Below are 15,143 nucleotides of genomic sequence, written 5' to 3'. Positions count from 1 at the left end.
TAGAATTTGAAAATAATAGGTTAAAATTCTCACGAAGTAAGATTTTTTAAAAATGTGTAACAAAAGATCTCTTATTAAAATCTACCAAACTTACCCAAAATATGTATGTTCAAAAATGTTTTTGTCTTGAAGAAACTGCATGTTATCATGCCAAATCCACTGAAGAAAAAAATGTTAACATGAGGTATCAGAAAGCATGTTTCATGACACTTTACCAATATTTTTATTAGACAGACTAAGACTTGCTCTAGAACCAAAACAAAACAAATACATGCATTTAAAATTTATGTTGACTTTTTCTAGGTAAATGGAATATGGAAGTAGTCACTAAACCTGATCCAATTTTTCATTACTTATCTGGCTAACTCAAGCCCCACACTGTTTTTATTCTAAATTTATGAAAAATTTTAAAGTATGAACTCTGAAATTCCACCTGTCTGAAGAGAAAACATATAATAAACAAAACACAGGAAAATGATGGTAGGCTGGTATTTTTATAAAGGTTTATGTTTAAAAATTGGAAAACAGTTATTCAGGTTCACCAATCTAATGAGAGGTAATTTCTTTGTTTATAATAATCATGAAAAATTATTTCTGACATCTGTCCTATAGAATTGCTTTGCTGACTTTATTTTTTGTGTCCTTTCCCTCTCTGAATACCCTAAATATGTTCTAAGTCATTGACAGTTGGTTCCATAAAATTATTTTTATCTGGAATAAATTTATGTTTTGATTATTATTAAGTTTTACTTATTTTTGGCTGTGCTGGGGTCTTCATTGCTGCATATGGGCTTTCTCTAATTGCAGACAGTGGGACTATTCTTCCTTGGGATACACAGGCTTCTCATTGTGGTAGATTCTCTTGTTGTAGAGCACAGGCTCTAGGGCAAGGGCTCAGTAGTTATGGTGCCCGATTTAACTGCTCTGTGGCATGTGGGATCTTCCTGGACCAGATCAAATCCGTGTCCCTTGCACTGGCAGGCGGGTTCTTAACCACTCTACCACCACAGGGAGGTCCCCTATGTTCTGATTATAGGTATTACTCTCTTCATCCCTCTGAAGATTTGAAACCACCTCTACCTGCCTTCCCTATCCATGACTCTAGTCCAGAATCAGGTCTTAAAATCACTAATTAGGGCTCCTGCTCCATATTATCAATATTTGGAAAAAATCACAGACCTGATTTGGCCTGCTTCAGAGTTCTTGTTCCTCTAGGATTTCCAACCACAGCAGCTTTCTTATAGCCCCGGGGAGAGACTGAAAGCATTTACCTATCCCAATTCAGTGCCTTTTCACAGCAATAGAGCCCCATTCCAAGCTTCCTGCTTTTAGCCACAAGCTCAGCTCCTGTGTCATAATTTTTGTCACCCTTTACTCCACCAGAACTTAACTCTCAACCACTACTGCTTTGGTCTTAGAGCCTGGTAGACCCTGGAGAAGGCAATGGCACCCCACTCCAGTACTCTTGCCTGGAAAATCCCATGGATGGAGGAGCCTAGTAGGCTGCAGTCCGTGGGGTCACTAAGAGTTGGACACGACTGAGCGACTTCACTTTCACTTTTCACTTTCATGTATCGGAGAAGGAAATGGCAACCCACTCCAGTGTTCTTGCCTGGAGAATCCCAGGGATGGGGGAGCCTGGTGGGCTGCCGTCTATGGGGTTGCATAGAGTCGGACACGACTGAAGTGACTTAGCAGCAGCAGACCCTGGTTTCTACCAGGCTCAATGTTTTTCATTCTATTCCATTTTTGCCTGGAAAATTCCATGGCCAGAGGAGCCTGGCAGGCTATAGTCCATTGCGTCGCAGAGTCGGACACAACTGAGCAACTGGGCACAATAATTTCTGTCCTACAGAAATATTCATTTTGTTTTCTGATGGCCCTTTTTACATCGTATCCATACAATATACGTGGAGCCAACTGAGTATGTCTAAGAATTAGATTACTGCACTACACTGATGAAAACATTCCTAGGTATTTTATATGTATCTGTCCAACTTCACCTTGGGCCACTCCTTCACCACAGCCACAGCCACAAAGATTATCATTCAGCTTCTAAAACATGCCAATAGGCTCTATCCTTCTTCAAGAGATTTATACATAATGTTCTGTTTGCCTGGAGAACTTACCACATGATTAATTTCTTACTGACTTTCAAGTCTCAGTTTCAGGTTAACTTAAAACATATCCAGATTACCTGCCCCCTCCAGCAATCCTGATCAACTCCCTACCATTTCTGAGTACTCTGCTTGTTCTATCCATAACAGTCACTACAATTTATCATGTTTGTTTACTTAATATATTTTATGGTTTTAAAATTTTCTATTTTCCCTTTGAGAAAGTCTGCTCCCATCTATATTTCAACTGAAGAAATCTAAAGGACCAGATTCTAGTTTATGTCTAAAATCTATGTTTATGTTAAATAATACAATAAAAATATATTTTATTTAATTTTTAGTAAAATATATATGCAGCCAAACATTTTAAATTAATAAGCTACAACAATGATAGGAGAAAATGTTTGGTTTAGGTCTGCAATCAGAAATAACGCTGAGGCATCCCTGGTGGTTCAGTGGTAAAGAATTCACCTGCCAATGCAGGAGACAGGGGTTCAATCCTGGATGTAGGAAGATCCAACATGTTGCAGAGCAACTAAGCTCATATGCCACAACCACTGAGCCTGTGCTCTAGACCCTGGGAGCCACAATTACTGAGCCCATATGCCACAACTACTGAAAGCCTGACTGCCCTAGAGCCTGTGCTCCAAAACAGAAGCCATCACAATGAGAAGCCTAGAGAGTAGCCTCCACTCTCTGAAACTAGAGAAAAGCCCATGTAGCAACAAACACCAAACACAGCTGAAAATATATAAATAAATTATTTTTTTTTTAAGAGTAATGTGGTTCAGCTTGTTTTTATATTATAGTAAAAGTCTGGGATTCTCTTTTGTCACAATGTAGATCAGTGGTCCTCAAAGAATGGTTTAGGGAGGGGAGAAGTAGGGGTGGGGGTGGCACGTAGGTACAGTGACCTTCATTGGGTGTCTGTAAAATTCAAACATTTTATACAAGCAGCTCATGCAGCTCAATACCAGAAAAATAAACGACCCAATCAAAAAATGAGCCAAAGAACTAAACAGACATTTCTCCAAAGAAGACATACAGATGGCTAACAAACACATGAAAAGATGCTCAACATCACTCATTATCAGAGAAATGCAAATCAAAACCACAATGAGGTACCATCTCATGCAGGTCAGAATGGCTGCTATCCAAAAGTCTACAAACAATAAGTGCTGGAGAGTGTGTGGAGAAAAGGGAACTCTCTTACACTGTAGGTGGGAATGCAAACTAATATAGCCACTATGGAGAGCAGTGTGGAGATTCCTTAAAAAATTGGAAATAGAACCACCATACAACCCAGCAATCCTACTGCTGGGCATACACACTGAGGAAACCAGAATTGAAAGAGACACGTGTACCCCAATATTCACTGCAGCACTGTTTACAATAGCCAGGACATGGAAGAACCTACATGTCCACTGCCAGATGAATGGATATTACTCAGCTATAAAAAAGAACGCATTTGAATCAGTTCTAAAGAGGTGGATGAAACTGGAGCCTATTATACACAGTGAAGTCAGAAAGAGAAACACCAATACAGTATGTTAACGCATATAAATGGAATTTAGAAAGACGGTACGATGACACTATATGCAAGACAGCAAAAGGGACACAGATGTAAAGAACAGACTTTTGGACTCTGGGAGAAGGCAGGGTGGGATGATTTGAGAGAATACCACTGAAACATGTATATTACCATATGTGAAACATATGATCAGTCCAAGTTTGATGCATGAAACAGGGCACTCAAAGCCAGTGCACTGGGACAACCCAGAGGGATGGGGAGGAAGCAGGGAGGGGGTTCAGGACAGGGGGACACATGTACAACCATGGCTGATTCATATCAACGTATGGCAAAAACCACCACCACAATATTGTAAAGTAATTAGCCTCCAATTAAAATAAATTTTTAAAAAAGGGATTCAAACAATTTTATTAGTAACACTAAAATGTTATCAGTCTTTAAAAAAAAAAAAAAAAAACCACCTCATTCTCTTCTGAGTGTACAATGAAGTTTTCCAGAGGCTCAATGATGAATGAAATCACAAGAGACCAAGTGCAGAAGCTGTTATGAGACTCCAGCTGTCTTCCATTAAATCAGGTATTAAGAGAGATTTGTAAAAAAAAAAAGAAGTAAAACAGGGCCACTTTCCTCACTGAACTGTTCTGTTCTGAAGAACATTTTTTTTTTATTTGTATCAGAATGTCATGGGTTATTTTTTAAAATAAATTTTTAAAATTTGCTTTAATTTTAATATGGTAAATATTGATACATATAACCACATAAAAATGAATAGTTAAAACTCTAAGGTTCTCAATATTAAGAATATAAAGAAGTCCGGAGACCAGGAAGTTTGAGATGTACATGAGCAATATACAGTTAACCACTGTCGTGCTGTGTGGCATGCGAGACCTTGGTTCCTGGACCACAGATCAAATTCCCTGCAGTGGAAGGGCAGGGTCTTAACCTCTAGACCACCAGGGAAGTCCCTACAGCTGACCCAAACCTTGAACAATGAGGGAGTTAGGATTGCCAAAGTCCTGCAGTAAAGATCTGTATATAACTTTTCTCTCCAAAATTTAATTACTGATAGCCTACTTGTGTTGACTGGAAGCCGTTGAACTGATAGCATCAACAGTTGATTAATACATATTTTGTATGTGTTATATACTTTATTCTTACAACAAAATAAGCTAGAGAAAATATATTTACAGTACTGTATTGTATTCATCTATACTGGTGTGTTTATGTTGTCTGTTTACAAGATGAACTTCAATACCTGCATCAATAGCTTTGGGTTTTTTTTTAATATTTATCTATTTGACTGCACTTGGTCTCAGCTGTGGCAGGCAAGGTCTCTGATCTCGGCTGCAGCATGTGGGATGTTTAGTTCTGGCATGCAGGATCTTTTTTAGCTGCAGCATGCAAGATCCAGGTTCCTGATCAAGGATCGAATTTGGCCCTCTACATTGGGAGCTTGGAGTCTTAATCACTGAACCATCAAGGAAGTCCCTCAATAGTCCTATACAGAACACTGTAGATGTTATATGTATTATGAAAACTACACATCAAACATGAAAAGATAACATGAAAAAGAAATTCATATTTACTTATACATCCTGCATTTACTGGGAAAAAAAAAAACACATATAAGTAGAACCTTGCAGTTCAAGCCTATGCTGTTCATATGTCAACTGTAAATCAGTAAGATTTTATTTACAATTTTATTTTACTTCAATAAGTGGGTTGACTATCATAAAATATTGTTAGGGCCTCATCTAGAACACAGTCTACATTTATCTGAATACCTTGGGAACACGAAGTCTTGCACATAATGATGATACTCTATAATAATTTTGCTATTATGACAGAATTTGAAATAAATTTTTGTATAAACAGGTGAGTTTCATAGTTTGACTTCTCATTCTGATGGTAAACCCAATTAAGGAGTTTGGGAGAAGGTAATATACTTGGCACTGCATCAGAAAATTATAGGTAGGCAAGATACCATTAAGAGTAGGGAACAAAGTCTCCTCAGCTTTAAGACTTGACCAAAACAGTGCAAATGCCAGTCAATCAATGAAAGTTTAATTGTCTTGTAGGAAGATTACATGTTTACCAGGTAAACCTTCCTGCAGATTTACTTTCTGTACTTTTGGCTGAGTCAGTTTATAACACTGATATAACACACTCAGCATGAATATCTTTTATAAATCCCTAACAATATCACTTAATATATTATTAAATGAAGAGAGCTTCATTACTACAAATGAGACACATTTTAAAATATATATACATACATTTTAAATGCATTTAAAATACACTTCTGTATAATATGAAGCATAAGAAAAGGAATACTCTCAGTCCTATCACCCAATCCATATATATCACTGATCATACAAGTTATTTGTGAGCTTGCACTAATTCCACAAACCTTTTACCTCTCTTATTTTTCTTCAGTGTTACTAATAATTGTTTCCACTCCCTTTAATCTCATTCACTTTATGTTCACCTGTCATATGTCGGCATTACCAAGACTATTTGTAAAATAAATAGTGTTAAGGTCTACTTTGGATTACAGATACTAATGATGTTTGAGCCTGCTTTTATACTATAGAATACTTGCATAAATACTTAACATGCTTTTAAATTGTTGCTAAACTTAAATTAACTCATACCTCTAGCAATTCGGATGAAACATCAAATTTGTACTCTTTGCCACTTTCTTCCTCTGGTTCCATGCGTTTGTAAAACAGCATATATGCACTGTGGGTCTTCAAGAGGGAAAAAATAGTATATTTTCATTTTGACATAGTTTAACTATACAAGTAGATAATATGGAAGTCAGAAAACAATGTAAAATATATGAAGGAAATGGCTACCTTTTCAAAGGAGAAATCCATAAACTTATCTGTAACAGAATCATAGGTCTTGGTCTGTATAAAAAAATGAAAGTTTTCCTTAAGAAACAGGTACACTCAGCTGTATTTATATACAAAATATTTTACTAACAGATATTTAAAACTTTACAGTAATTTTGTAAACAGTTCTCAAATAGCATTATCACATAAAAATCTTTGACAGAAATTTTTGGCAAAGAAAATATCAAAATATTTTTAAGGTACTTTACCACCAATATATAAAGTTTAATAAAAAGGACTGCAATCTGAAAAACTACTTTTAAAAGAAGAGTTTTGCAAAGTTTGTTTTCTTTTTAATCTTTTTTTAAGGAACTATTCTAGGAATAACACCTAGAGATGCAATAGGTTTAGCTATGCCTTCAATGGTAACACATTATTTACTTCCTTCTTCTACTCATTTTCAAAGTGTTAAAAATTTTTCTACTTCTCCTTTTCGATTCAGAATAGTACCTAAGAGCATCAAAGAGCAATAAGAAAGCCTCTTCATTAAAATCCAGAACGGCAACCAGTTATTCACAATAAACACAGTTACTAAAGAAAAATATAACTTTATCTGGGCTTATCTGTGAAATATAAAATACTTTTTAATACCTGATTTAGATAATCAACAGGGAAAATTTAAAGTTTTCAGAAAATTGCTACCAGGGTAAAATGCATATGAAGAAGTGAAATTATTTTAAGACTACTCCAATCTGTCTTTTTTACATCTTAACTGCTAATTACATAAGAGATAACCCTTTTCTATCCTGTCACCAGTAATAATTAGTAATAACAGCTGCTATTGTTACACAAAGTACCAAGGAATGATCTTTAAAGTTCAGCTTAAGCCAACTTCCTGGTCAAAGATTTCTCACAGTAAGTCAATAAAGAGCAATTTCTTCCTGTTCTAACCCCAAAGTATTTAAGTAAACAACTTATTCAATAATGTCTTGTATCAGTGTAATTTAACTCTTATACTTTTATTTTTCAATTGTAAGTCAACCTTCTTAATCAGTTGAAGAAATCATTTAAAAAATATTTTTAAAAAAATTGCCATGTCTGGTATCTGCTCCAAACTTAGTAACTATACTAAACAAATAACAAATCTTACATATAATTAGGAGCTAAAGGAAAGTTAAATGACTGTTTTGGGGTTTTATGATACTGTAAAGCACTTGGAAATTCACAAACCACTTAATTTTTGAATAAAACTTACCGTCATCTCTCCACCAAAACATTCAGAGGCAAGTTGAGCAGAATCAAAAGGTTTTACCTCAGCATCATTAAAAAGATACCTAAAGCAGAGCATATATGTATTGATCAAGTATATATGTACTATATATAAATATATGTATATATGACTGGTTCAAAATTGGGAAAGGAGTATGACAAGGCTGTATACTGTCAACCTGTTTATTTAACTTATAAGCATAGTACATCATGTAAAATGTTGGGCTGGATGAATCACAAGCTGGAATCAAGATTGCTGGAAGAAATATCAACAACCTCAGATATGCTGATGACACCACACTTATGGCAGAAAGTGAAGAGGAACTAAAGAACCTCTTGATGACAGTAGAAGAGGAGAGTGAAAAGGCTGGCTTAAAATTCAACATTCAAAAACCTAAGATTATGGCATCTGGTCCCATCATTTCATGGCAAACAGAAGGGTAAAAAGTGGAAAAAGACAGATTTTATTTTCTTAGGCTCCAAAATCACTGCAGATGGTGGCTGCAGCCATGAACTTAGAAGACATCTGCTTCTTAGCAGGAAAGCTATGACAAACCTAGACAGTGTATTAAAAAGAAAAGACATCACTTTGTCAACAAAGGTTCATATAGTCAAAGCTATGGTTTTTCCAGTAGTCTCCAGATGTGACAGCTGGACCATAAAGAAGGCTGAGCACCAAAGAATTCATGCTTTCTAATTGTAGTGTTAGAGAAGACTCTGTGAGTCCCTTGGACTGCAAAGAGATAAAACCAGTCAATTCTGAAGGAAATCAACCCTGAATATTCATTGGAAGGACTGACGGTGAAGCATCAATACTTCCCTCACCTAATGATAAGAGTCGACTCATTGGAAAAGACCCTGATGCTTGGAAAAATTGAAGGCAAAAGGAGAAGAGGGCAGCAGAGAATGAGATGGTTAGATAGCATCACCAACTCAAAGGACATGCATGAATTTGAGCAAACTCTGGAAGCAGTGATGGACAGGGAAGCCTGGCATGCTACAGTTCATGGGACATGACTTAGCGACTAAACAACAATATGTACTTTACCTGTGTTGTGCCTATTTTTAAAATATTTAGATTACATTCTAATATATTACAAATATTGATCAAACATTAATGTGCAATCAATTCTAACTAAGCTCTTGTTTTGACAATTTTAATCCACTAGAAATTGGGAATATAGTTTCACAACATAGTTATAACCACCTTAAAATGTGACAGATCTATTTATAATCTAGGAGTAACAAAAGAGTTCATATAAGCGAGGAATAAAAAGTTTGCATAAATATAACATGTAAAGCTATTGGACAGAAAATATTAAGAGCCTGGAAAACTTACAAAGATAAAGGTACCATTTCAAAATTTATTTTCAAATGGACCAGAAAAAGTAAAAGATACCATAGACATGATGGCTTAAAGAGAAATAATTGAACAAAAGTATTCTGCAAAAAAAGTGAAGCTGCTCAGTCGTCTGCAACTGTTTGCAATCCCATGGACTGTAGCTTACCAGGCTCCTCCATCCATGCAATTTTCCAGGCACGAGTTCTGCTAAGCACAAACCAATTTACCAATGTACACTTTGTTCAAAGCAATATCCCCAACACTTAGAACAATGCCCAGGACAGCAATAGTCTCTACATATAAGAATTTAACCAACAACATTCGAAGGCCAAAAACCAGCTATTAAAGACTGATCGAATGACTTCCAGCCATTAACTTGATAAAAGATGATAAAAAAGAATGTGTGTTAGAGGGGAAAAGTAAAGTGAAGAAAATGGAGTATGCAGGTAATTTCTAAGTGGAATATATAAGGACTTTGTGGCCATCCACAGGTAAGATTCAGAAGGTGCAATATTGTCTATGAATCTTAAGCTGTGTGCAAAACTCTTGAGGGTCTTCATTTTTCTTGGGTAAGCATTTATCAAGTTCTCAAAAAAGTGCAGAAATCTATAAAGCTTAAGAACAATGGATTCATATTATCTTTTGAAAGCCTCTTTCATTTAAACATTTTATGTGCCCCCTTTCCAGACATAGGTACAGTTTAGAAAACAAAAATCTGAAAACATATCTCAGGAAAAAAACTATTATAAGCTTATACTTTAAAAATTGAAACAGATTTTCATTTTAAATCCCAAGGAAAAAGTATTTAAAACTCACCATTTATTGTTTTTATAAGCATGTGGGTTGACTATATCTCTAATGAAGCTGTAATAGTGTCCACCATCTGCGGTTCCTGTATGAACAGTCACTCCTATCAAGTCATACTCATAGCTCTCCGTGTCTTTTGAATGATCACTGACTTCCTTAAAACCTGAAATGATTTACATGAAGTGGCAGTGATTGTGAAAACAGCACACAATGACATCTTAGAATCACTTGATAGAGTATACTTCATGCACAGAAATAGGCACAGATACTTCATATATTCAAACAGGCACAAAACAACTCTATTTGCTGTCACTCACTATTTATAGCCTACAATTTTAAGGAACTTTTATACACATTACTGGAAAAACAACTACCTTGTTAGTGCATAACCAGGGACAATCTCAACATAACAAGTAAATGTAAATTTTTGTTTGTTTAATCTGGCTATTCCTTTTGAAATAGATAAACTTGAATGAAACAGTGTATATTATCTTTATTAGGAATAAGCAAACACAAGACCTGAAAGGTATTAACATATTTATGCCTGCTGGTCTATGTTAAGGAAAATGAAGCACTGTACTGGTAGCATGGTTCCAACTGTTTTATCAATTAATAAAAAACACTATGTATTAGAAGCTTTATGTACAAAGAAACAAAATAAAACATACTTCCAACCATAGAGATTCAATCTGAAAGGTTATTATAATAGATACTAAGGAAAAAAACTCCAGAAGATGTATGATTTACAATCTATATTTCCACCATCACACAAAAAGAAAAGGTGTAATTAAAAGCATGTATGAAACAGCAGACTTGGTTCACCTGAGTGCACAGTGTAACATGAAAAGTGAAGCAACAATTAGCTGAAGAGGAGGAAATGGCTGACAGTGGCAGAGCAGTGGCTGAGGAGTTTGGGTATACTAGGATCTGATTCTGTGGCCTAATAAACTCCTTTATCTTGGCATTCTTGTTATTTTCACGCATGGTGGCATCATGGAAAATACAGTGAAGCACAGTTACTATGTAGTCTTGCTATAATTTTACAAACGGTTTGAAAGCATTCTGAAAAGTAGGACATATATATACAATGTCAACTTCTTAAATCTGTCTATATTTTCAAACTTACCTCTTTTTGGTCACTTCCTGAAATTCCTAAACATACTCAACTTTACTATAAAGTTCCCTCCCTTAACCCTGTATCCCTTCATAGTTATAATCACCATCCTCTCTTTTCAAAGAAAGATTATGTTATTCTCTTGAAAGAGTAGCGCTCACTCATTGCTTGTATCTCTCATTTCCCATTTAGTGAAGAGTAAAACACTCACTGGATGCTCATTTAAGTACCCGGCAATACAGTATAAAGAATAAAATATGGTTCTTTTTACTAAATCTTATAATATGGTGGCTCTTCAAATTTCAAAAATTTCAATCTGCATAACTTTCTATATAAACAAAACACCACCAGGCCTCTTATGTAAAATAGAACTTCTCTCTGCCAAAGAAGAATGGAAAAGGTAAGGGCTAAACCAGTTCTGCTTTCTTCTCTCCTCTCATCTATTCCCATTCCTCACCATGGTTCTTAGGGCATGTACACAGATGTTTGAAAATCACTGGTCTTATGAAAAGAACAGCAATTTGTAGGTAACTCAAGTGCCATTTTAAATTCACTGCAAACTGCCTTCCTACCACAATACCCATATTAAATTGCTGTGATAACCAAAGATCTTCAACATGTTAGATAATTTTCCCTTGTGGTCTTACTAGAACCGTTGCTTTTCTTTAGCATTCAATACTTCTGACCACATTCCCTCGTTCTTGAGCTCTTGAAGTACTGATCCCACTAGTCACCTAACTGATCAAACAGAAACCTTTCTTGACTTTTCCTTCCTCTAGGAGTAGACTGACTAAACTATAAGCTTCAGAGGGGTAGACACCTTCTTCTTCTTATCATTATATTCTCATTATTATGATAGCAAGTTAAATAGTGGACAGATGTTCAGGAACTTTGTTGATTTCACTGTTTCACTCAGTCATTGAGTTTTATTAACTCCACTGCCATACACTTCTCTCTAACCCTACTAGTATGCTTCCATTCCTGTGGTTTGCCTTAATAGCCTCCCCACACTCCTTTTATTCAGCCTCTAATCCATTTCTATTACTATAGTTAGAATAACTTTCTCCAGATCTCACCTGGTTATCTTGGTTTCCTGCTTAAAATTTTTCAATAGCTTCACATTGAAATAAAGATCAAAATTATTAACTTGGCCTACAAAAGACTAATCTGGCTGCCACTCTTTTGCCTGTTTTACCAACCCCCTAACCCCCCACCCTCCAACAAGACTATTTGCTCCTCTCAATCTAGCTCTTGATACTCAGGTTCTGCTTAAATGTCACCTTCTCTTGAAAGCAACCCTGTGATTCCCCTCAACCAATCTGACAACACTTTATGTTAATAATCCCGTTTAAAATATGCCATGCCCAATAGACTTAAGTTCTTCAAGACCAGGAACCATGTTTATCTCATTCACTATTGTGTCCCCGATGCCTAGAACGGTGCCTGCAACACAGTCCTAGTAGATACAGAACGTTTATAGGCCAACTGTCTGAATATACCATATTGTCTTTAGAAACATTTTTCTAAGATTTAATTTAATTTTCTTAAATGTATATTTAATTACAATGTTGTAATTAGGACTATCTTGTCATGGCGACCTACAGTAAACACAGGCAAGAGAAAGAAATTTTGCATTACCTTCTTTCCTGTCACTCTTTCCCATAAGGAAATCTTCTGTATAGGGTGTCATATCCAAACGTAATGGGAAGGAAAAGTGTGTATTCACTTTTTCTTTCATCATTGTGACCATATTAAATGTATACCTCATAGTATTGAAACTCAGAATCTGAGGCAATTTCTTAAAACATGCTCTGAAAGACAAAAACAAAAGTTGTTAAAAATTATCTTTCAAAAGTATTCTAGCTATTATCAATTACATTTATACTACACTTATTTCCATATTCAATTCAGAGTAATAATAAACAGTACTCTGAATCATGCTCTTATTAAATCTATCAATCTATCTCCTTACATGACTTTCTATTCTGAAAGAACTTCCCCACGTTTAGATGGGAAAAACAAATGAAAAACTACAGTAGACTGTAGAATATGCCATGGTGAGGATGGGAGAGCAAAACACAGTTTTCTGAATTAGGTAAGATTATTTGGGAACCATTAGCATATCAGTCCGGAGAAGGCAATGGCACCCCACTCCAGTACTCTTGCCTGGAAAATCCCATGGATGGAGGAGTCTGGTGGGCTGCAGTCCATGGGGTCGCTAAGGGTAGGCCACGACTAAGCGACTTCCCTTTCACTTTTCACTTTCATGCATTGGAGAAGGAAATGGCAACCCACTCCAGTGTTCTTGCCTGGAGAATCCCAGGGACCGGGGAGCCTGATGGGCTGCCGTCTATGGGGTCGCACAGAGTCGGACACGACTGAAGCGACTTAGCAGCAGCAGCAGCATATCAGTCGGAGAAGGCGATGGCACCCCACTCCAGTACTCTTGCCTGGAAAATCCCATGGACAGAGGAGCCTGGTAGGCTGCAGTCCATGGGATCGCTAGGAGTCGAACATGAATGAGTGATTTCACTTTCACTTTCATGCATTGGAGAAGGAAATGGCAACCCACTCCAGTGTTCTTGCCTGGAGAATCCCAGGGACGGGGGAGCCTGGTGGGCTGCCGTCTATGGGGTCGCACAGAGTCGGACACGACTGAAGCCACTTAGCAGCAGCAGTATATCAGTAGAGAGTGGTATTATGGTAGTAGATAAAATTTTTTAGCAAAGAATGAGTAACTGAGAAAACCAGAGCTTGAAGACAGAACTGAGTATGATCGGTTGAACACTTACTATGTTATTAGAGACATCTAGAAGTATGATAAGAGTACAAGAGGACTGAATAATACTTTTCTTGGAAGATATTTGACAATATTAAAAAAACAAAACAAAACAGTAGAATCATATTAGCCAAATTAAAGGAATGCTTCAATAAAGAAATAGTTATCAAGAACAACAGATTTATTCAATAAGCTTATTCCAAATTTATTGAATAAATAAGAGATTCTATAAGAATGGAGCCTCTCAATTATCTTTCACTAACTTCTAATTATATTACTCCACAGTAATAAACTTTTGCCTGAGTCCAGTCTGTTTTAACTCCTTAACTTCTGACCTAACCTCTCGTCAGATGAGTTTGTCTTTTACATGTAACTGCCTGCACAGTTATGCTTTGAGTGTATTCATTATAACTTTTCTCTTTTGCAACCAACTTGACTTCTGGAGACTGAGAAGAAGAATACCATTCTTTTCAAGGGCATATTTATCTGGGAAAATCTTCTCTTAAGCAATTTGAAAAGAAAGCTTTTCATTCACTGTCTTCAAACATGCTCAGATCTACTTCATGTAGAAAACTCCTCCTCTGCTTGATTTCAAAGTTCTTTCTAAAAAAGTCCATCTTTCTTTCTGTTTCTTACTGCCAAACTTCTAAAATGAATGATCTATACTTTGTGTCATGTTCTCTGATGACTCTGCTTCTACTGCTACAACCTGACAGAAACATCATTGAACTATCTTTTTGAAAAATTCGATGATTTTATTTGGCTATTATTTTTTCCCTCATCTCTGCATACTATGTCAATTGAATGAATACCTTCTTGAAATTCTCTTCCCCAGATTCTGGGTTACCACAATATCCTGATTCTTTTCCCTTCCTGACTTTCATTCTGTCACTTTTTCCTCTGTAGTTTTAGGTTGGCAAAGGTCTGAGTTCTTTGCAACAGTTATGTTCTTTCTCAGGCAAATGTTCTGATGGCTTCAATCAACTATGCAGATAATCCTCAAATCCAGGTGTTAATCATTTGGTGTCACTGTATATTAACAATCTTATTTTCTATTACCATGAATGTAAATCCTCTGCTTGAGGCAAGGTGGTCAAATCCCAAACTTTCTAGTACTTATAAGGTCATTACCATTTCTCTGCCTTTGTTTCCAGTAATGAACAACATAATCTTTCAATCTAATTTCTATTCAGTGTTCAAGAGTAGGATTGAAACATCTTTACCGAACTACTCTCTGTCCTAAACCAGCCATCTCGTGGCTGGCTCTAAAGAAAAAAATCTCACTTTAGAAGTTCAGAGGAAGTCTTCAGCTCATGAGTTGATTCTTTATCATGTTCCACTGAGTGC

General features: G+C 36.2%; 1 protein-coding gene across 22 annotated transcripts in view; it reads right to left on the bottom strand.

Annotated features, from left to right (window-relative positions):
• USP34 (ubiquitin specific peptidase 34) overlaps positions 1-15,143 on the bottom strand; it is a 242,438-nt gene that overhangs the window by 39,614 nt on the left and 187,681 nt on the right. For 14 of the 22 annotated variants that reach the window (XR_015136757.1, XM_086326450.1, XM_086326459.1 and 11 more), the window contains 7 exons: positions 12,656-12,828; positions 9,913-10,066; positions 7,741-7,819; positions 6,507-6,560; positions 6,303-6,398; positions 4,110-4,205; positions 95-159 (listed from right to left, as the gene is read on the bottom strand). Coding sequence is in view for 20 of the 22 variants with exons in the window: in XM_086326450.1 (XP_086182576.1) it covers positions 95-159; positions 4,110-4,205; positions 6,303-6,398; positions 6,507-6,560; positions 7,741-7,819; positions 9,913-10,066; positions 12,656-12,828 (717 nt within the window). In the remaining 2 variants the exon portion in view is untranslated. The remainder of the gene's footprint in view (positions 1-94; positions 160-4,109; positions 4,206-6,302; positions 6,399-6,506; positions 6,561-7,740; positions 7,820-9,912; positions 10,067-12,655; positions 12,829-15,143) is intronic. The other 8 variants (XR_015136758.1, XM_086326465.1, XM_086326451.1 and 5 more) reach the window with 1 other exon arrangement.

Source organism: Bos grunniens, chromosome 11 (assembly GCF_055505025.1).
Source record: "Bos grunniens cultivar Pamir isolate PY7600 chromosome 11, Bosgru_T2T1.0, whole genome shotgun sequence".
NCBI lineage: Eukaryota > Metazoa > Chordata > Mammalia > Artiodactyla > Bovidae > Bos > Bos grunniens.
The sequence above is the reverse complement of the archived record's forward strand: the minus strand, read 5'-3'. Positions and strand labels throughout refer to the sequence as shown.